General features: G+C 35.1%; 2 protein-coding genes across 7 annotated transcripts in view; one reads left to right on the plus strand and one right to left on the minus strand.

Annotated features, from left to right (window-relative positions):
• The window catches only part of LOC126779081 (aspartate--tRNA ligase, cytoplasmic-like), a 66,825-nt gene extending 59,513 nt beyond the window's left edge, over window positions 1-7,312 (plus strand). For all 4 annotated transcript variants that reach the window (XM_050502908.1, XM_050502906.1, XM_050502907.1 and 1 more), the window contains exons 9-13: window positions 3,111-3,226; window positions 4,478-4,632; window positions 5,361-5,472; window positions 6,640-6,699; window positions 7,141-7,312. In XM_050502908.1, coding sequence (XP_050358865.1) covers window positions 3,111-3,226; window positions 4,478-4,632; window positions 5,361-5,472; window positions 6,640-6,699; window positions 7,141-7,244 — 547 coding nt within the window. In that variant the 3' untranslated portion in view covers window positions 7,245-7,312. The remainder of the gene's footprint in view (window positions 1-3,110; window positions 3,227-4,477; window positions 4,633-5,360; window positions 5,473-6,639; window positions 6,700-7,140) is intronic.
• Window positions 7,313-13,721: 6,409 nt separating this feature from the next.
• The window catches only part of LOC126779069 (zinc transporter foi), a 43,387-nt gene continuing 32,825 nt past the window's right edge, over window positions 13,722-24,283 (minus strand). For 2 of the 3 annotated variants that reach the window (XM_050502884.1, XM_050502883.1), the window contains exons 2-7: window positions 21,945-22,424; window positions 20,401-21,479; window positions 19,474-19,610; window positions 17,803-17,883; window positions 17,034-17,221; window positions 13,722-16,370 (exon numbers count right to left, since the gene is read on the minus strand). In XM_050502884.1, the coding sequence (XP_050358841.1) occupies window positions 16,230-16,370; window positions 17,034-17,221; window positions 17,803-17,883; window positions 19,474-19,610; window positions 20,401-21,479; window positions 21,945-22,355 (2,037 nt within the window). In that variant the 5' untranslated portion in view covers window positions 22,356-22,424 and the 3' untranslated portion in view covers window positions 13,722-16,229. The remainder of the gene's footprint in view (window positions 16,371-17,033; window positions 17,222-17,802; window positions 17,884-19,473; window positions 19,611-20,400; window positions 21,480-21,944; window positions 22,425-24,283) is intronic. The other variant, XM_050502882.1, reaches the window with a different exon arrangement.

Here is a 24,283-nt window from a genome sequence, read left to right on the forward strand (position 1 = left end):
TAAAAACCCCTCAAAATGAATAGCGCACCAGTACCACGGCCCTCAGTCCCCGGCAGCCCCGCTATTCTTAGTTACGGCAGCGGCTACGGTTCCGGCGGGGTGGAGGGTGCAAAGAATCTCCGGAAGAGACCCGGCTGCCATACAATGACCCTGGCTACTTACAATACTCGGACTTTGAATGCTGACGAAAGGCTTTATGAACTCCTAGAGGCAGTTCAATGTATAAAATGGGATGTGATCGGTTTATCTGAGGTAAGAAGACAAGGAGAGGATCTTATACGCTTATTTTGTGGTCATCTGCTTTACCACAGAGGCCACGAAGGCACTTCTTATGGTGGTGTAGGATTCTTAATACATAGAAGGCTTTACTCAGATGTTCAGAAGGTAACAAGTGTATCAACACGAGTTTGTTATCTTAGTCTGAGACTAAATAAAAGGTATGCCATCAAGATCATACAAGCATACGCTCCTACTTGCGACCACATCGATGAAGAAGTAGAGGCCTTCTACGAGGACATAAGGAGAGCGCGTCAGAAAAATGCCTGCTGTTATACCATACTAATGGGTGACTTTAACGCAAAAGTAGGACCTCAAGTAAAAAACGAAACGTCGGTAGGACAGTTTGGGCTAGGTAGTCGTAATCCGCGGGGGCAAACCTTGGTAAATTTCCTTGAGCAACATCATCTATACGCAATGAATACCTTTTTTAAAAAGCGTCATTCAAGGAAAGGGACTTGGGCTAGCCCGGCGGGCCGGACGAGAAATGAGATCGACTACATAATTAGCTCGCATAAGTCAAATACAACAGACGTATCCGTTTAAGTCGCTTTAAAACTAATAGCGACCATCGTCTAGAGAGAGCCACGTTCAGGTATAACCTTCCCAAAGAAAGAGCCAAACTGCTTAAAACATCTAACTCAAAATATGGTAGGGATAGTTACAAACTCTTACAAAATGAGTTTCAACTGGAACTCAAAAACTCTTTCGAAGGGCTTATAGAAGAGAACCGGAATGTCGACTCATTGAACGACTTGCTGTGCTCAGTAATGACGGAGACCACGAAGAGACACATAGGGCGAAAGAAGCCACATAAAGAGGCGAAATTAACATCTCATACACTCTCTCTCCTATCCCAAAGAAGGGAAATGAAGACTGGTATAACATCAGATCAGAGAGAGATTAATAAGGCTATAAAGCAGGCAATCCGTAATGACTTAAGAAATTATAACACCAGAACTCTGGTGAGGACGGGGCGCATGTCGAAATGTTGCAGGCAGGTGGAAAACCTATACTTGAAGTCCTTGTAAAACTTTTTAACGAAATTCTCCTACAGGGTTCTACATCCGGTTAATGGAAGAATGCGATTGTCACGATACTTTATTAGAAAGGCGACAAAACAAAACTGACAAACTACCGTCCAATAAGCCTTCTCTCTCAGGTCTACAAACTGTTCGCTAAAGTCCTGTGTCACCGACTCGCTAACACCTTCGACGAATACTAACCTATCGAGCAAGCTGGCTTCCGGAGTGGATACTCAACTATGGACCATATCCATACTGTCAAGCAGCTAATGGAGAAGTGCAATGAGTATAACCGACCCCTGTGCTTTGCCTTCGTTGATTACGAGAAGGCTTTCGACAGTGTCGAACATTGGGCCGCGTTTCAATCTCTCCATCGCTGCGGTATTGACAAGCGATATGTAGATATCCTCCGAGAGCTGTACAAATTCGCGACTCTGCAGGTGCGCATGCACAAAAACACCAACTTCGTGTCTCTCGCCGAAACTCTTCAACACCGTCTTAGAAGATCTGTTGAAGACGCTGGATTGGAGGGAGAGAGGTATCAATATAAACGGAACACGCATGACGCACCTTAGGTTCGCGGACGACTTGATTCTTGTCGCCGAGAGCACCAAAGAACTTCAATTTATGCTAGCAGATCTACAAAAAGTTTCACTAAGGATCGGTCTGAGGATGAACATGTCCAAGACCAAAATCATGACTAATCGCCACATACGTGCACCTAACATAATCGTAGGTAAGGACACCGTACTGGTCAGCGATTATATCTATCTTGGACATCGTTTATCATTTGATCGGAAATCTCAAATACAGGAGATCAAACGACGCATTGGATTAGGGTGGGCTGCTTTTGGAAAGCTCGAAGATACGTTGACATCCAAACTCCCACAATGCCTCAAGACCAAGTTGTTTAACCAATGTGTCTTGCCTATACTCACCTACGGTGCCGAAACATGGACGCTCACTAAGCATAGCAAGCACAAAATAAAAGTGGCACAAAGGGCGATGGAGCGTGCTATGCTAGGCATCTCCCTCGTTGATCGTGTACCAAACGCAGAAATCCGACGAAAGACGAAAGTCGAAGATATTGGGAAGCGTATCACGAGGTTAAAGTGGAGAGCGGCTGGACACTTGGCCAGACGAGAAGACGGAAGGTGTACTAAAGTCGTCACGGAGTGGTGGCCTAGAGAAGCAAAAAGGCCAATGGGCAGACCACCCGCCCGATGGTCAGACGATTTTAGGAAGATGGCGGGTGCTCAATGGATGCGACTAGCACAGGAGAACTGGCGCGCCTGTGAGGAGACCTATGTCTAGCAGTGGATTAATGTGGGCTGAATATGATTATGATGATGTAAATTGTCTGAAATATGATGATTATTTTTGAAAAGATGTCGGAAAAAATCATGACGACTGAGCTTTACTGGCGCGCGTTCCGTAAACCAATAGAGTTATAGGGATTACGATTTAAATGTTTTATTTATTTATTCTGCTCGTGGAAAGCCGGGGCGGGTAGCTTATAGTTTACATAAAAGATTACACTATCTCTTAAGAATATCTTTTTGAATATTTTAAAATTGTAAACTTTATAGTTTAGGAGATTTAGATAATAATCATGATACACACGCAAATACACAAACAAGCATATTATTTTCTCGCATTAATATTAAGTAATTTTTTTATTGTACATATTTTTTTCATTTTTCTTATTATAATTTGCAATCCTATGTACTTTAGTAAAAGTAATAACTGTACAACCATTTCCTTAATGCTGTTATATATATTTATAATTAAAATAAAATATTCTAACAGATTTGCAGATGACATAGCAACGGTTGGTCTGCAGTACCCGGTGTCACCGTTCAAGTTCCTGGATCCACCGCTGAGGCTCGAGTTCCCTCAGGCCATACAGATGCTGAAGGAGGCCGGTGAGAGCTTTTTTTTTAATCTATACTTATAATAAGACAGACATATGTTTATGTAATAGTAGACATTGCAAATGACCCATTGCAATGTCTACAAGGTGCAAGTGGTCACCACCGTTCATATACATGGGCTGTGTAAGGAATATTATCAATCCAGAATATCCTTCTAGAATGTCCGTCGTTTTATTTGTTTATTTAGGTAAACAAAACAATACATTAAAATTAAAAAATTTATATTTTAAGCAAGTTTACACTCCAACCCAACCCGCATTGGAGCAGCGTGGTGGAATAAGCTTCAAACCTTCTCGTTAAATTAGAGAGGGGGCCTTAGCCCAGCAGTGGGACATTCACAGGCTATTATTGTTACACTCCAAAAAATGTGTATACGGCTTGCTCATACAAATAATATGAATATAGACATTTGTTTATATAACAGTTACTTCAATTCAATAAATTACTAAATTAAAGTAATTCATATATTGAATTATAATAATTCATCCATTTAAATTAATTGACTAGGAAATAATAAAAAAAGATTCAACGTTTCCGTAGTCATAGTAATTTGACGACGATGAGGTACTGGTTGGCGTGGTTGGTAGAACCTTTCACGCCGAGGGTTGTGGGTTCGATTCCTACCCAGGACAGACATTTTTGTGCATGAACATGTCTGTTTGTCCTGAGTCTGGATGTAATTAACTATATAAGTATGTATTTATTAAAGAAAAGTAGTATATGTAGTATATCAGTTGTCTGGTTTCCATAGTACTAGCTCTGCTTAGTTTGGGATCAGATGGTCGTGTGTGTATAATGTCCCAGGATATTATTATTATCGAATTTATATATCGCTCTTGTAAGAGCTACAATAGAAACTTTAATGGATTGGCCATGTTTTCTTGTACGCTCAATACATTTAAAAAAGAATTTGTGTGCATTTGTCAACTTAGTCAATGTATTTATATATATATATATATATATATATATATATATATATATATATATATATATATATATATATATATATAATAACAAATAAAAAATATATAATATTTATTATATATATATTATTGTTTTGCTGTTTGTTAACTGTTTGAATCTTCATATAATTTACAAAATTGCTTATTTTAGTTTTAAGTGGAAACTTGATTGGTGTGTGAACGAGTTAATTGTTGTATAATGTAATGGTGTGGTGTACTTTATGTTTCCCAATTATAATAAAAAAAAATATTTATTATTATATGTGATTATCTGTTCCAGGTGTAACGGTGGGGGAAGAGGATGACCTGTCCACTCCGGATGAGAAACTGCTCGGCCGTCTCGTCAAAGCTAAATACGAGACAGACTTCTTCATTTTGGACAAGTACCCGCTGGCCGTTCGACCGTTTTACACAATGCCTGATCCGAACAACCCTGTAAGCTTTCTGTTCAGATTCTTTATTTAAAGCCAAATGTTTTGATTAACTTGGCAAGGCAAGTCCGTCTGGGTAGGTACCACCCACTCATCAGATATACTATTGCTCGACAGCAATTCTTAGTATTGTTGTGTTCCGTTATTTGAAGGGCGAGTGAGCCAGTGTAACTACAGGCGCAAGAGACATAATATCTAGGTTTCGAAGGTTGTAAGGAATGGATATTATTTCTTACAGCGCCAGTGTTTATGGACTGTGGTGATCGCTTATCATCAGGTGGACCATTTGTCAACCTATTTTTATAAAACGGTGGTAGGCTCGTCTGGTATACCCAAATACCAAGTCTAGTGCTGATTAATAAATTAGTAATTTAACAAAAAAAAAAAAACAGCTAATGGAACGATTTCATCTTCTTGCAGATGTCACATGCAAACTAACAAACTCACTCTTGCATTTATAATATTATTAAGGATAAAATATATTTCTAACATCCTTTAATCTATAATCCTTTCGTCTTCCTTCGTCCTGTTTAGCTTAAAGATTGATTGGTAGAGAATGACTTCAGGCATTAAAACCTTGATAAAAAAAAAATTGAGTTTGTTTGTTACATCTTAAATACTCAACCGATTTTGAAATTTAGTACACACATTGTCAGGGGTACAGAAAAGGACACTAACCTACGTAATCCAATGCGTAAGAAATTAAATTATGATGAATATGATGTATTACAGAAAGCATCGAATTCGTACGACATGTTTATGCGTGGGGAGGAGATCCTCAGCGGAGCGCAGCGGATACACGACCCGGAGTTCCTCACCGAGAGGGCGAAGCACCACGGGATTGGTAAATATCTATATTATACGAGAAAAGTGTGTCGGCTTAAATAGTCGACCAACCGTTCGAGGCGTAAAGACAAATAAACAACTTTGGCCTTGAATTGACGCGATATCATTGGTCAATATAAATAATTCGTTTTGAATGTCGGCGAAGTGGTTTCCGGAACTTTAGGAGTAAAATTAGTGAATGTATGAAGGTGAGTGTAATAGTGTTGTATTATAAAAAAAAGATATATTAATCAACTGTTTGGAATGCATAATAAAATTAAATAATAATAATTTGATTGCCTCGTTGGTCTAGTGGATTGATGTAAGACCGCAGATCTGGAGGTCCTGGGTTCAATTCCCAGGTCGGGTCAATAAAAATTTATTGGGTTTTTCTGCCAGAAAATTCTCAGTAGCAGCCCGGAGTCTGAAAGTTGGATATGTTCACTCCTGTGCCTCGGAAAGTACGTAAAGCCGTTGGTCCTGCGCCTGAACTCTTTCCAGTCGTGTCGGATTGCCGTCCCATCGGATTGTTAGGGAATAGAGAGTGCACCTGTGTTTGCGCACACTCTTGTGCACTATAATATCTCCTGCGTAGTTGGCTAATCTCTCTTGAGAATGACCGCCGTGGCCGTAATCGGTCTGGAGGACATTATTATTATTAAAATTTATTAAGAAACGCTTAGTTTTTACTGTTTTTATTATGACTTAAAAATACTTAAACAAAGATCAATATACAATTATAATATATATATATATATATATATATATATATATATATATAGATATATATATATATGTATATATTAAATTAAATATATAATGAAAATAAATAGACACAAAATACAAATTAAGAAAAATACATGTCCATCCAAAAGATTGTGAAGAGACCAAGACGCTGACCTTGTTACCTCTGGTTTTACTTGCCTTTCCATTTAATCTCGACATCTTTGAAGGTCTCGTGTGGAAACCAGCATGTTTCTGATGAATTTCTTTAAATCTATTGTATTAAGGGTTTTTTTTTAATTCTTCCACTTGTAAACTAATATACAGTAGTTTAGCGTGGTAGAAATAATCTACAATGTTTTTCTTAATATACAGGAAGTCACTGTCCACTAGTGGGATAAGGATTATGCAATATTATTGTTCCTGGCTATCTATGTTTACATAACTTGTTTTTTTTTCTCAGATATCAGCAAAATCGCGGCGTATATAGAGTCGTTCAGGCTGGGCTGTCCTCCTCATGCCGGTAATATATATATCTTTTTCTAGATATTAGATTGGGCTACGTTACGCTTAGGTATATAGGCTCAGTCACCATCTATATTAACAGCGGGGCCAAGTACCGTGATTATTAACAGGACATCTATGCCCAGCTATGGGATCTTCACGGGCTGTTGTTGTTGTACGCTTAAATACAACAACACAACACCGCCAACAATTGTCACGTCTCGTAATTTGGGTATAAAGTCGTCACCCAGCATTTATAATTTTCGGCAGTTTGGCTGTGGTTTTTACCGTCGATAAATTTTTTGTAATAAACAGGCTAGAGTTAGAGAAAGCCTTAGACTTTCCGATAGTGAGAGTCAGGAAATAGAGTGCTTTCATATTTGCGCAGACTTGTGCAAGACTTGTGCTTCGGTCAAGAGAACATTATTTTTCTATAATATAATAATTAATCTTTTTGTAGGAGGCGGTATTGGTCTGGAGCGTGTGGTGATGCTGTTCCTGGGTCTGGACAATATCCGGAAGACGTCGATGTTCCCGCGCGACCCTAAACGAGTCACCCCTTAAAATGTTTTTATACAACCGATATATTGAAGAAAAATATTGTTTATAAATAAAATTGTATGCATAAATTATTCCGATTTTTATTTATTTGATCGATTCCATTTTTATGTACCAACAGTACAGAATAATATTTATTACGATAAAGTTTAATTTCTACTAAAAAAAATATGATTTTATGTTTTTTCCTCTTTCTTATTAGTCGATCTGTATCCTGTCAGCTAGTACTTCTATGCAATGGTTCAGTTTATATCATATAATTTTTCCTCTAATCATTGTTAAATTGTTGCAAATAGATTTTCGTGCTATAATATAAATATATACATGAAAATAATAGACTATCATATTTTTTCTAATATTCATAATAAAGCGATCTGATTCAGGAAAGGTTTTATTTTTAATGTGTGTGTACACAATAAATTGAGCGGAAATTTACTTGGTGCTTTTGAAAATACAACCTGGTTTACAGATTTAAAAAAAGCTTGATCTTTTATGTGCTTTTTTGTCTACATTATGAAATGGTAGATTTTTCTGACCGGTCAGGGTAGAAGTGTGGACTAGTCAATATTATACGTTCTTCTCTATCTGCGGTTTGTCAAAAAATAATTTCACAAAACTGATTTAAAATGAATGTATTTATACATTTATTATGGTTGTTTAAAAATTACTTTATAAGACGATAAATAAGCGTGCCGTCATAATAATAATAATAATAAAGGCTATACGTATATATATATATACGTTTTATTGTCCCATAACAGTACATAATATATATTTATATATATATAAAGCCTTTATTATATATATATTATTATATTCTTTGCAGTATGGGCCCCTCTGCTGATGAAGGCCTCCTCCAGCTTCTTCCAACTTTCCCTGTGAACTGCTACCTTCCGCCAGTCGCTCCCTGCTATTTTCGTGAGGTTATCAGCCCATCTTCTCCTCGGTTTGCCTACACTTCTTTTCCCTTGTGGGCCTTTCCAATCTGTAGTTTTAGCTGTCCACCTACCGTCTTTATATCGTTATACGTGGCCAGCCCATTGCCATTTTAATTTTAGAGCTTGCGTAAGGGCATCGGTTATTTTGGTTTTTTGTCTAATGACTTTACTTCTAATTTTGTGTATTTTTCTTATATTCAGTATACTTCTCTCCATGGCTTGTTGTGTTGTTTCGATTTTTTATTTCGCTCTTGTCGTATATTCCCAAGTTTGGCAACCGTCCAGAAGGCAGGGCAGTAAGCAAGCATCTATTACAGTTTTCTTTATGTTTATCGTGTAGTCTCCTTTTAATATTTCTTTAAGTGACCAGAATTTCTTCCACGTTATATTTGATCTTCTTGTGACTTCGTCTTCGTTGTTGGTTTTGTTAAATGAGAAACTTGTTTGCCTAAGTAGATGTAGCTGTCGACATATTCTATTGTGTTTGAGTTTACGTTAATAGGGGTTTTATTGCTGTTTGTCATCATTTTGGTTTTAGTAGCGTTCATTTCTAGGCCTACTTGCGAGCTTTCCTGGTCTAGTGAGCATAGCATTGCTTGTAGTTAATTTGGTGTCTCTGATAGTATGACTATATCATCAGCGAATCTGAGATAGTTTAGATAGCAATTGTTTATACATTTTGTTTTCCAGTCTAGTTTTTGGAATATGTTTTCTAAAACAGCGATAAATAGCTTAGGTGACAAGGGGTCCCCTTGCCTGACTCCTGTTTCTATTTTTATATCCTCAACTCTTGAATCTAATTTGACATTGATTGTACTGTTATTATATATATATTATAATGTTTATATACTTTGAATTGATATTTAGAGTATTCAATGCTTCCCATATAGAACTGTGGCTGATGCTGTCATACGCTTGGTTGTAGTATATAAAAGCTAGTTATAGAGACTTCTTAAATTCACTATACTTTTCAATAACCTGTTATATTAACTGTATATGGTCTAGTATGCTAAATCCGGAACGGAAACCGGCTTGTTCTATAGGCTGTGCATTATCAATATGTGTAATGCGTTTTAGAAGTGTTGATGAAAATACTTTATATAGGTTTGCTGATTGGTCTATTATTCAATTCCAGTAGATTGCCCTTTTTATGTAACAATATAATCTCCAACGTGCACCATTGAATTGGCACTGTTTCAGTTTCTAGTGTACGGTAGAATAATTTTGTAAGAGGGCCTAGTAAAATTGGTGCGCCTATTTTTAAGGCTTCATTTGTTATTCCGACAATACCTGGGCTTTTATCTGATTTTAGTTGTTTTAACTGTAAATATACCTCGTCTTCATCTGAAGGTGTTAGTGTTTGTGTGTTTTTATGCTGGTCTGATTCCTTGGCTTTGTTGCTGTTGTTTTCTTTGCTTTTGTATAGTTCTTGGTAAAAAGTAGTTGCTTGATGTATAATATCTTGTCTCGTATTTGCTTCTTTATATTTACCTCCTAATTTTTGTATCCATATTTTACGTAAGTTAACTTCTTTAAACGCCCTTTTTCTACTTCTGAAATTGTTTTAGTTTTTTTGTTATTATTCGTCGTCTATGCTCATTATAATCTCTTCTGATCGCTCTACTGGTTTCCTTGTATAGTCTGCTTAGTTCTTTCTTTGTATTTCTATCCTTATTCTTTTGTATTGCTAATTCACTTCGTTTTTTATTAATGATTTTGTTTCTTCACTGAATATTTTGTATTATTTTTCTTTCTTGGGGCTTTTTCTATTTGTTAAGTTATTTCTGATAGCTTTTTCTAATTCATCGTAATAAGATTGTATGTTTGTAAGCCTTTTAATGTTTTATCTCGTCGTCGGTCTTGAGAATTTTTGGTAGTGCTTTGAAGTTTTTCCTGCTTATTTTCGGTTGGTTTAGGGTGAAAGTTATTCTTATTAGTCTATGATCAGTACGGAATTTAACATTGTTGAGAACTTCATACTTCTGGACTTTTTTTGGGACATTTGTCGTGATGTAGTCGATTTCGTTCATGACTGTTTCGTCTAGAGATTTCCAAGTCCATCTTCTACTGGGTCTTATTTTAAAGTAAGTGTTGATTATAGCCAATTTATATTCCAATGCATAATTTAACAACCGTTCACCTCTTTTATTTCTTTGGCCCAAGCCATAATTTCCCGTGATAAGTTTTTCATTTTCTCTGGGTTGTCCTATATTCGCATTGAAGTCTCCTAATACGACGACCTTTTCATTTGCTGTCGCATGAGCACTTACTAGGTCGTAATAGAATTTTTGGATATCAACCTCACTAGATCCTACTGTTGGTGCATAAGCCTGGATTATAGAAATGTTTGATTTTCCAAAGTTCATTTGTAGTAATGCTACTCTCTCAGAAATCCCAGTAAAATTTGTAATATTATTAATATTATTATTTGTAAAAAGGCATGGAAATACTCCATGCCTCTTTTATAAGAAACCCGACCCCATATAGGCCTTTTGTCTCTACTATGTAGCAAAAAATGTAGCTTGAATATTCTTCTATATGGCATCCCATTCTCCTAACTTCAGAAAGGCCTAATATATCACAACTTCTATTTTCTAGTGGATTTGTGAGTTCTAAGTATCGTTCTGTTGTTGCTAGGGATTTGACATTATAGGTTCCGATTTTTAAAAGATCTTATATTCTTTGTTTCGATTGGTTACATGGTTTTGTGGTTTTGCTAGAGAGTTGTGGTCGTATTCTTCCACGGTGACCAGCCGGCTGGGAAGATGTGTTTCGTGTGTTTTAGTTGGTTCGTCTTTCGTGCTTTTGTGAATTTTTGGAAGGGGCTGGGGTGTTTGTTGCTATGGGTTTTTATGTTGTCTTGTATGTTTGTTTTATTTTTCCTTTTTAGGAAATTTAATATTCCCGGTTTTACAGCGCTTTCGGATAAACTAGAAGAGCTTTGCTTTGTGTGAGTAGAAGAATTTTATTCTTTTTGTTTACATGGGGTCTCTGTTCGATATAATTGTTTGTGGCATTTTCTGGCGTTATGTTATGTCTGTCTGCTGTGTTTCCCATGACGTCATAAGTCATTTATTTTCATATCGGATAAATAAAATTTTACTGTAAATAAGCAGCTGTTCAGTTAAAAACTAATTTCTCTCTTTCTGTCATTATTGATTTGACATTTAAAAGAAAAAGACGTTGCGTTACACGTAAAAGCGTTGTTTAACTAATCACTTGACATACAATAAGTAATAAGGGCTTGAGATTCTTACCGAATCTTTAAACGTGTGGAATTCATCTTGTAAATGATAATTCAAAAATTGCTTATACGAGACTACTTGAATAAAAGATTGGGAGTGCCAAGGTACTCACGAGAATTGATGTTTAAATAACAAATCTTACGCTGACGTCATTTGACGTTTGAAATCTGACGCTTACTCGTCAGACGCTCGAAGTCTCAGACCGTTTACTGAGCGCCAAGATGTTTACGCATAAACAAAGTATCTTGTGAAGGATAAATGAAACGAGATACACATATGAATAATCCATATATTACAATATAGTTTCTTATCGTATTTCCGTATTATCACACTTGCTCGCTGAGCATTACGTATTCACGCGTTCTCAAACTATTCCACATTGCTGACAGGTAATCCAATTAATTACAATAATTGCTCGTACCATTCCTAAATTGCAATGATTATTTTATTCGTTTTGTAAAATGGGAAAATATATTTTTAAATATGACAACATTATTACAAAATTTTGGCGGCAACATTTCACAAAATGGCCACGACCTGTCAGCAATGTCAATATTTGACCATTCAAAACATTCATGATTTGCGATTGAACACAATAACAATGAAATTCTTAAATAAATCGCTTAAATCAAGTATACATTTACATAATCACTTAATATAATTAATTCTTAATTAAAAATAATGACGTTGGTAAAAGCAGCCATATTGTAAACGCATTTTTCAACATTAAATGCCTTAAAATGGAGTCATACAAGAATATTATTTGATGGTCGACAGATGAGTTAGCCTCCATTAAAATTGACTTTTTGTTAAATTAACAACTATTTAAAAAAAAAAAACAAAAAAAATTATATGTAGGAACGTTACGTAAATATATATTTATATTTTTTTGTTAGAAACTTAATTTAGCACCTATTGTCTTATTTAAATTAAATGTATAATTTAAAAAAAGTACATATTTTTTTAAGCTGTGTTAAACTTGCTTGAAATGTGGTAACACTGTTTTATTTGTAAGTCATATACATATAAATTATTTATCGAACTTATATTAAAAACGATTCAAAATTGATGCCTTAATACTGTTTAAAATCTTACAAAACACTAATGATGGGCAAGGTATGATGGGATGACAGTCATTCATTCATTCTTTAACTTACGCCCATTGAGTGAATGCTTTCCTGACATAGTGGATACACTAATAACTATAAAAACACACAGTTTATTATTAATGATTTAAATTTTTTTTTTCATAAAATATAAAATTTAGTACATTTCATATTACATTTATTATAAGTTGACATAATGGTAAGAGTATTTAATTATATAAAACATTAGTAGGACCCATAAACGAAGTTAACATTTTCAAAGTTACATGATTTATTCGGCCACATACCTGTCAGGAATGCACTCTCTCAGTCAAGAGTTTAGATTACATCAATATAATTAGATAAATTGCTGGTTATCGTTTGTCTAATTATATTGGTAGGCTAACTGCACACTTATAATCATAATTATATTAATTTGTTAGCTAAAGATGATTGAACATTTTCAGCCGTTCAATCTATATAATCAAAAAACAGAAAAGTGAGAATTCTCAAGCAGTTGATATTAAAAAAAACTTTTTAACATGCTTTTATTTGAACCGTGTAATTAAACTAAAAAAATTATTATACTAAGTTTGTATTGTCGCTAGTACTGAAATTTTGTGAATAACAAAACTCGCACACTCGGTTAAGGGTTTAAAAGGCTTCGGTAAGTTAAAAATTAATTTGCAAGATTTACTCACTATTAATAAATACAAAGTGACATAAAAAAGATTTTACACAAAATGAGAAAAATATTTCTTAATGCAACATAAAATTTGTCTGTCATAAAATATTTGTCGAGTTTTCATTTTTGACTTATTATTATACACAATTCCATTGATTACATTGCCATCAGATTAGCTTTGACAACAATTGTGATTACAAGTGTACGACAATCAGCATTAAGTTCATACATTATTATAAATAATGTATGTATGAATTGTTCATACATTATTATAAATTTCGATGTTTAATTTTATAAAACAATTTTACTAACATTCAGTAAGTATAGAAAATATTGATATAGAAAATCTACTTGTTATTAACAATTACTTTACATAATTTGTATGGAATAAATTGATTAAGAAGACTGGTTTACAAATATATTTTATACAGAAATTTTATTGTTTTTTTTTTATTATACATTGTTAAAGGACAAATTTTGAATTTCAAAAAGTATCAAATGCTCCACAGATTAAAAACAAACGTGAAAATGCTATAGTATATAATATATCAATAAATATATATATATATGTTTGTATTACATTATTTACATTGAATAAGTATGCATTTCTGTTTGTAGCATCAATTATTATCAGTTTCACATGTAATTATTACAAAAAAACTTATTTTCATTACTTTTTATGCATTTAATGTTCTTGGTTAATTGCAAGAATTCATTAATTGCAAAATATATAACAAGTGCATTAACAATTTCTAGAGCAATAAACAATTACAGATGTCACAAAAATTATTTAGCTAGATCTAGTGTCGCCTATTGTCCATTAAAGTTAATACTAGATTAATTCATCTCAATGACGGATGCTTCGTTAGTAGTGTAAATTATTTTCGTAAGTACTTATTGATCTTATACAGTTACTGAATTCTTGCAGTAAACCTGTATTAACCTATATTGGCTTACTTCGTATTTAGAAAAACTTGTCGAATTTTGTTTATATATATAATATGAGATAGTTAAGTATTTGTTTTTTTTCCTTGTTGTCAAAATTATGTCAATTATATTTTGAAAATTTTGACAATGTAATAAGTACATTCAATTTAATATGATTTTCTAATACAATTTTTTTTTTTAAATTTTTAAGATATATATTATATACCTTCGGTAAACATCAATTATTAAAAGTAGTGTAAAGGCAAAAACAATTAATAGTGACATATAAGTATATAAGCATATATTTCTTTTCATATAGATAAAAACATTTTCTAGATACGTATATATATCCAATCAATTTCGAATTGGAATTTAGATATATTGCATTATTAGTATAACTTTGGAGACTATAAATCGGAATGGATTAGCCTGTGTACAGCTGTGTGCAAGACACAAGCTTAGTGGATCAGTGAGTCAAAATAATTGTGTATGTATTTTATATATATTATGATAATATTGTAGAACTTTATAATTGCAATCACTATATTTTTTATAATATTGTAAGGTTGATTTTGCAATAGCAAACGTCATAAGGATCAAACCATTATAACGGTTTATAATCAGATATACGGTTCATATGATAGCACAGTAGTATCTCTTGTCGGTGTTGTTCGGTCAAATTCATATGATAGATTTTCGTTACTTTTAATTTCATTTTCAGTATAAAATGTATTAATATTTTCGATACATGAACTGAGATAGGATCAACAAAACAATTTTACATATTTTTCTAAATTTTTTTTTTTTGTTTTATTTCACTTGCAGTTAACAAATATCAGGATCGTTTCAAATAAGATAGATCAGCACCTACTATGTTAGTTATATAAAGTGACCATGAGAACAACACAAACCAATAAATGCCAATGGGGTGCAGACATTACTTTTAAATAATTGTCTCATTGTTTTAACACATATATATTAATCTTGACAGAATGTTAATATTTCTTATGTATTACGATGTCTATTGTTTATATAAGTTATGAACTAATTCATATTCTTTCAAAGTTATTAAGAATTTCATGTCATTCAATACATAAAGAGAAGAACTAGACTACTCAAACAAATTTTTACATTACCATTACTTTTTATATGACTCATGTTATTGTGCCATTAAATTTGTATATAATAAATATAAAAACAGTAAGTATATAAGGGTTGATATTTAGATTACATGTTTAACTAATTATCTTTTGTCCAATTTAAGCTCAAATTCATTTATTCAATGTAGAAGTATTACACTTGCGTATTGACGTTTAAAACCAACGGTTCAGAAAAAATCCGTGACCTGAGAAGAACCAAGGAATGAAACTCCACGGAGTCAAAGTATGGACTACTATGAACAACGGTTTATGATCAGTTGTGGGTTGTTTATATAGTAATGCTGGAACTCGGATTCGTATTTGGCCAATATGTTTGACATCTAGCTTTAATTATATTATTGCAATTTCGAAGAATTTATCTAGAATATATGTTTATCTATACGCTTATATAGTATGTCGGATATGAGGCAAAAACACACAGAATTTTGTCAAAATAATTCTCTGAAGTTAAGCTATTTATTTATTGTTATACATAACAGCTTATATATATAATAATAGTAACTTAAGACCATTTTGATATTCAATAATTAATTTCATATATGTCAATCATGTATGGTTAGGATAATTAGGAATTATGATGTATATTCGAGAACAAGTCACTTTAATAATTTGTACCGTAGTTTTTTTTTCTAAAGCATTAAAATTCAAACATAGAGCTATAAAATTATAGAATTGACATTTATAAAATCATGAAGGTTTTATTTTAATTTCGAAAGGTTTTATAGAGATTATTACACTTTTTTAAATTACAGTACAAATTATCAAAGCACATTTTAAGTTTGACGCTTAAGAAAATAAGTAATTTGAGCTTTACCTAAGTACATCACATATTCGTTAGCATTTTCAATTGACGATCAATATGACCGTTACATGGGACCTCATCACATTTCACATTTATCCAATAACTTGACACTTATCACTATCACTGGTTTGTTGCACTGTGTTCTCACATTAACCGAATAAATTTTTCAAGTCATGCTCGTAGAGGGCTATAACGAGCATTATCCCGATGCCACTCGCTAATCCCATTAGCTGTAAGATGCATTGGCACAAGGTACCCTCTTTGCTGTGGGATGTGCTCAGTTCTGGCATCTGTAAATAAACATAATTATATAATTATTAATGATTCTTTTTTCAAATAAATAACTTTTAATTGTAATGACTGTGGTATGTTAATATGGATTTATGAAGTAGTTTTTTGTAGTTGTTTTCAGACTCCATAAGTAGTTAAGTGTAATTTTGTTGTATTATATATAAATTATATTAATATATCATTATTCAAGAACTGTTTGTACATAATTGTACATAATACAGCAAAGCTATTACAAAGCAATGCAATGTGTTAACCCAATGTTTAATTATCTTTACTTCTTCCATTGGATTACGCTATACAATTATATTTATATAATTTTTTTTTATAGAATAGGAAAGCTGCCTAGCATATGCGCCACCAACCTTGGCAACTAAGATGTTACGTCGCTTGTGCCTGTAATTACACTGGCTAACTCACCCTTCAAACCAACACAACAATAGCAAGTAATACTGTTTAGCGGTAGAATATCTGATGAGTGGGTGGTACCTCCCCAGACGAGCTTACACAGAGCTCTACCATCAGTGAAATATATATGGAAATCAGCTAATATCTATTTACTTAGTATATAGTAACCATTGACCGCCTAAATATATTATAAAAAATACTCTCTAAGCTGTATTTTATATTTTAATTAAAGAAAATGACGTATTTAATTATGTTACCATATCAACGAGCGCGATATATAGGAACATGCCGGCGGCGGCCGCGAACAGCCACCTCGTCGCGCTCGGAGCGTGACCCGCCAGCACGCCGCACACCATGCCCGCGAGGCACAGCGCAGACGACAGCACGTTGTAGCACACGGCGCGCTTGACCGACATGCCAGCTTTTAGGAGAACCGCGAAATCACCTGAAGAATAAAAACATTAAATTTTAAATACTTGTAGTATGTAGTCTTAGGTGGTAATTGTCTCACAGGTGGGACTATTGGTGGTCCCACTCTCCTTAATGAGCAGGTTTGGGCTTACTCGACCCAACTGTTTCATTGCGGGTTGGTATACATAAATTGGTCACCATTGTCCACAAGATTAGCATTGTAAAAAATATTAAGTATCCCTTACATCGCCAATGTACCACCAACCTTTGTAACTATAACACTTGCACACTCGACCTTCAAACCGGAACAAAACGACACGATTTAGTTTGCCTGTTCGGTGGTGGTAATTGAGTGGGTGGTATCTACCCGGACGGGCATGCACTCAGGACTAACACCAAGTACAACAAAAAGTTCAAGTTTAGGAGCAACTGCAAAACTCTACCAACTTCCGGACTCGACGCACTTACTGACAATCTTATTATAGGAAGAACACAATGTTTTTCATTGACTATGAAATAGTAATCTGCAATCTTAAAAACTAGCTTTTCTAAAAACGATTCAATTATGTAAATATCAAATTAATTAAGATCCTATTAATTTATTTATTTTCATACCCAATTCATGCGGCAGCTCGTGGCACAGGACAGCGATGGCGGTAGAAAAACCACCGGCTATGTTTGACGCGAATGCAGCACCTGAAAATATATTATACCGTCATTAATATGTAATCACTTATAGTTTTATAGGTAGGTTAGTTAGCTGAATAGGCCACCTGATGGTAAGTGGTCACCACCGCCTATAGACATGGGCTCTGTAAGAAATATTAACATTACATCGCCAACGCGGCATCAACCTTGAAAACTAAGATGATATGTCCCTCTTGTATGTAGTTATACTGTCAGAGTTCAAACCGGTAGCCAAAAATACCAAGTACTGTAGTTTAGCGGTAGAATATCTGATAAATGTGTGGTACCTACTCAGACCAGCGTGCACAAAGCCCTACCACCAAGTAACTTAACACATATATAAATCAAAACCAATAAGCATTTTTCAATCGTCCGTTTCCAAGATTATAATTGTTACCATCGATTCGGGATAAGGATTCTAACTGCTGTTCAGTTAAGTTAGTCAATCTTTTTCAAATTTTCATATATGTATGTTGTTTATGGTAATCAAATAGTAACAACCAGTTAAGAGGAAAAAGCCGAGACGGCCCAGTGGTAAGAGCGCGTGAAACTTAACCGATCGTGGGTTCTAACCCGGGCAAGTACCGCTGAATTTTCAAGTGCTTAATTTGTGGTTATAATTCATCTCGTGCTTGACGGTGAAGGAAAACATCGTGAGGATCTGCATGTGTCTAATTTCACTGAAATTCTGCCACATGTGTATTCCACCAACCCGCATTGGAGCAGCGTGGTGGAATAAGCTTCAAACCTTCTCCTCAAAAAGAAGAGGAGGCCTTAGCCCAGCAGTGGGACATTCACAGGTTGTTACTGTACTGTACTATAGTTAAGAGGAGACAAATTTTAAAATAGACACACACAGGTATCAATCATCACGAAGTTTTGCGTCGGATACTAGATGAATTATAAACACAAATTAAGCAAGCCAAAATTTAATGGAGCTCGCCTTGGTTTGAACCCATCAATGTCGGTTAGGAGTCTCATGTTCGAACCACTGTGCCATCTCGGCTCACAATCAAATTTTAATTAAATACAATCAAATTATTAATTTAACCTTCATGAAAATCAACGAATTTTAACTTATTTATCAGTTACATCATTAATGTTAATAATTTTTCCTTTGAGATTTTAATTAATTAATTAAGCAAATTAAGTATTTCCTTTATTAACATGCCTATGGAGTACTAATTTATAATAATAATAATAATAATGTCCTCCAAACCAATTTCGGCCACGGCGGCAAACTCAAGAGATTAGCCAACTGCGCAGGAGATATTATAGTGCACAAATGTGTGCGCAAACACAGGTGCACTCTCTATTCCCTAACTCTCATAATCCTATGGGACGGCAATCCGACACAACCGGAAAAAGTTCAGGCGCAGGACCAACGGCTTTACATGCTTTCCGAGGCATGGGAGTGTACACATCCAACTTCCAGACTCCGGGCTGCTACTGAGAATTTTCTGACAGAAAAACCCACTAACTTTTTATTGGCCCGACCTGGGAATTGAACCCAGGACCTCCGGGTCTGCGTCCCTACATCAAGCCACTAGACCAACGAGGCAGTCATTTATACACATATTAAAAATTAGTAAAACTCACCGATAGCCATTCCATCCGTGAAGTTGTGCAGACCGTCGCCCATGATGACCATCCAGGCGACGGAGGACAAGGAGGAGGGCGGCGCGTGCACGTGTCCGTGTGCGTGCGAGTGGCCGTGGTGGGCGCGGGAGTGCTCCCTGAAGGCGAGCCACGATAGGAGTTACAGCATGAGAGATATATATATACGGATGTCACAATGTACATATCAATAGAAGACCTATACATATGTGATTACGGATCCATTCTGTTTCGCTTTTTTTATCAGTATGACATTAAAAGCAAAAGTAACATCGTAACTTTTTTAATAAATATGACCATCTTTTAGAGCAAAATGCTCTAAAATCAATATCAAATCTGGCTTATATATCTTAGGAAATGAGAACTCTCACGAGGGAAAATATGACCGGAAATCTTGCCATGTTCTCCAATAAAATACTCCTTATATCCTCTCTCCAATAAAAACGTCGCCATTTTTAATAATTATACGTATATTACTGAACTTAATATTTCTATAACAGACATCAATTTACAAGAAATCCATAAACATACTCTATAATTTCACTTAATACGAACGGCATATAAAAAATACAAACATATAACTGATTCCACTACAGGACAGGAGTAAAGGTTAATAAACAACTTCGACCTTGAAATGTCATGACGTCATTGGTAGAGGTCTAAAATAGTCTACGATATTAATTATGCATTCATGGCGTGAATATTTAATGTCAGCGAAATGATCGGAACTTCGGAAGTAAAATTAAATTGGATATAAGTAGTTAGGAACAGTTCTATATTATATATAAATATATATTAACCAAGAACTGTTTGTAGTGCATAATATAGGAGAGCTGTGAGAAAATCGCATGGAATATGTAAATCTAAGATTTATTCCTCGTGCAGAACAGAATCTTACAAGATTCTTACCTGAGTATAACTGTGTAGCTGTCACCATCTTTCATATCCTTTGCACCATCTTCCTTATGCTTAATGTTATTCATTTCAACAACCGCTGGAGTCGATTCGGCTTTCAGAAGCCAATCCTTCGCCGTCGGTTCATTCTCTTTACCTTCTGGATTCAGAGCATTCGAGGAAACCACACTTACCGAATTATTGTGATTTTTAGTGGCTTTCGGACTCGGTGGCAGGCCATCTCTCAAATGGTGGTCATCGTGAGTATCCGTATCGATCTCGTCATAGCAATACGGGTACTCCGAGTATTTGTGTTTACACGTTTTCGTCGTGGGATCACCTTTTTCGTCCCTTTTGAAGATTTTCATTAGGGAATTCGATGTCGTGTTCGTTATTGGTGCCTTCGATCCCCCTGAACAACCACCAACTGTCTCGTCTTTCAGAACCCTTACTCTAGACGGAAGTTTATCTTCTTCCAACTTTTGTCTACGTTTGCGCCATTCCACGACCACCGTCAAACCCTTCTCCATGAAATAGAAGAAGACGACACCAAGCATGGCTGCCAATCCCTTCCACAGACCATCATCGTGTGAGGATCTCGATTCGAGGGCATGGCCGCTATCATGGTCATCTTCCATGGGGCTCATGGCGTGTGGCATCAAATGCAACAATGCGTCCCCACACAGTGTACCTACAGCTAAAGCTACCAAGAATTGTAAGAGGTGATTGTAATACGTTTTATGCATGATTGGGATAACAGCGACTCCTAACAGGCCACAGGCGCTGATCGCTGTTATACTGAGCGACGAGTATAGCCAAACTGCGAACATATTTTTGGAGTAAGCATTCTGTTTCTCGACATGTTTAATATCCTTGTTATCTTGTCGTCTGCTTTCTAGATATGATTCTTTCACGCATCCGTACCTTTCTATAGAGGAATTCGCTAATTTTTGGTATAATAATATAGGACAAATAGCTTGAAAGGTTTTCTCGGATATGAGATTTTCTGATTCGTGGTCATCGTGATCATGATCGTGACCGTGAGGTTTTAATCTTGTGTTGACTGTCGTGACCAGTTCCGCGCTGCTGACGCACTGTGGAAGAAATGTTTTGGATTTTATTTTAATTTTTACGATAAAGTGATGATTACGTATTATATATCTTAAAATATTCAATGCACTACACATAGTAGGGCTGTTGAGATAACTAATTTTACCTAACCACCTACCTTACTTACCCTAAGACGACTTTATTCGGTGCCAGTTTTCTTCCTTGATGAATTGGTATTATACTAAGGCTTGATAACCTCTCATGATCATGATAAATTTACTACTTTTTTAGAGACGTATTTATTAAATATTATCGATAGAATTAAATCAGCTTATTTGGACAAATGGATCACCTGACGGTAATTGATCACCACTACCCATTGACATTAGCCATGTGAGAAATATTAACCATTACTTTCATCGCTAATTCGCCGCCAACCTTGGAAATCAAGACCTTATGTCCTACTCTACTACTACCTTACCTAGTATTAGTAAGTCAGGTACACTTACATTTACGATGTCATCTTTGGCTCCACTCTGCCCATAAATATATTCCTTATTCTCAATCTTCTGGAGTCCACCCTCGATGAGCTTGTGGAAATCCAATCCTTCAAGCATTTTGTTGAAACCTGTCATGTTCATCGTCATGGAACCAGCATCGCCGTATATCCTGAAGATCTGTTCAACGTACGCTTCTGGATTAAGGTTCCTGACTTCCCTCCGCTGTCTTATTTTCTGATGTCGCTGGTGGTATCGCAATTTAGACTCTATCTTTCTTTTCTCAATGTTGAATGTTGCATGTTCTATTTGGAGTTTCGGCTCGTATGTGTGCAAATCATTGTTTATATCAACGTGCGAACCGCATGTGTGTGCTGCACATAAGAGGCAGAACATGCAAACTGTTACTAAGTGGTGTGACATTTTGATTGGTTTAAATTAAATTCGTCGGCTGGCCCGGCGTCAGGATTGGTTGCTCATATCTTAACGGATCTGTTGACAAATGAAAATAGCCATTAATAGCTGAGACTAAATTTTAAAAGCATTTAAGGCACCATTACGACCTCACTAATCGTTTTTAAAAAAGTTGGAAGTTCTCAACGCACTCATCTCAAGACCCACCAGTCTAATTTGACCAAACTTATTATTATTATCATCGATTTTTTGAGAAATATTAAATGATTAATTACAGACTATTGTCTACGATAACAAAGGTTTATTTTTTTTGCATTTTTGTCTTTTCTTGGCATTCAAGCTTCTCAAAATATTAGGCATTCCTCAGCCCAGCATTTGAGAGCTGTTACTTAACACATTCATTTGTCATTATCATCTCGTCTTACTAACTGACCATAACAAAACACAACTCATAATTTATTCCATTATGTTTGAGCTAATAATAATAAACGTCAACGATCACAAAATCATAAACTATCATAGCACTAAAGAAAACCATGAAACTTAGACATTAATGGCGTCCTCGATAATTATCTTATAAAGGTGGCACAGATAACCGTCGTCGTAATATATTCTAGAATCAATAGCTGTAGATTATATCTATATTATTTGACAAGGCCACAGAGCCCGAGGTCCAGAGTTCATACCCCAGTTAGCCCGATGAAAAGTTTTTTTTTTTTTTACGAAAATTTATCAATAGTAGCCTGTGTGTAGTGAGTCTGGACGTTGGAAATATCTATACTCCCACGCCGCGAAAAGCACGTAAAGCCGTCGGTCATGCGCTTGAACTGTTTCCGGTCGTGTCAGATTTTGCCGTCCGTCCGTCATCGGATTATTAGAGTGAGAGCATAAAAAGTGAATCCGTGTTTGCATACACCATATATAAATACACTATATATTATTTTTTTTATAACAAATTTTACATCGACAAAGGAAGTTTTACGATCGTTTTCATTGGTGAGTTTCAAGTTCACTCTCACAGAATAGCTTAGCTCTTATTAAATTTGCTAGATTATATCAGCTCAAGTCAACCACTTTGTTGCAAAACGTTCATCAGTGACATTGTATTTCGTATCGACACGTTCATCTTCCAAGACCCTCGATACCGACCTCTGATTGAGATCGCGTCCCATTCATACTAATTACTCATTACATTTTCCTCTTGAACATTATTTGAAATTAGTAAACCAATTGTAATTAACGTTATATTTTTTTATGTTATCCGCCTACCTGGCGGATGGCCAATGGACATTGGCCCATAAGCATTGGCGATTTACAAAATATTAACCATTCCATAGATTCCAACCGCACCACCAACCTTCCTAACTAAGATGGCTTGGTAAATACACTGGCTCATTCATCCTTCAAACCGGAACGCAACAAATACCATGTATTGATGTTTAGCGGTAGAATATCTTATGAGTAAGTGGTAACCAACCCAGACGGGCTTTCACAAAGCCTTACCACCTAGTAAATGTATACCTGAATAGAATACAGATAGCATGTAGAACAGGTGATTTAAATCCGGACAGGCACAGCTGAATTATCATCTAAGACGAGTGTGTATGTATATTTTATTTACACCTTTATCGCTTGCTAAGATTATATAGTTAAGTGTTTAGTGATAAGTTGATGGTGTAACTATTACAATAAATAAATATGTATATGACGTATAGGAACGAATATAACGTTTCCAGTTACATGTATACAATAAAGATTAGCTAAACATATAATATTTACGACCCACGAGAGTGGATCAATAAAGTTTAACGCGGGTGAAACCGGGTGGTTGGTCACGCATATTGAAGAGACTGTTAGTCTTGACAAACATATATGTATATATACAAACTGTTTAGTCTTTTCATATCTTTATAGTATGTAATTCTTGTGTACGTGTT

The sequence above is a fragment of the Nymphalis io genome, chromosome 28 (genome assembly GCF_905147045.1).
Source record: "Nymphalis io chromosome 28, ilAglIoxx1.1, whole genome shotgun sequence".
In the NCBI taxonomy this organism is placed as follows: domain Eukaryota; kingdom Metazoa; phylum Arthropoda; class Insecta; order Lepidoptera; family Nymphalidae; genus Nymphalis; species Nymphalis io.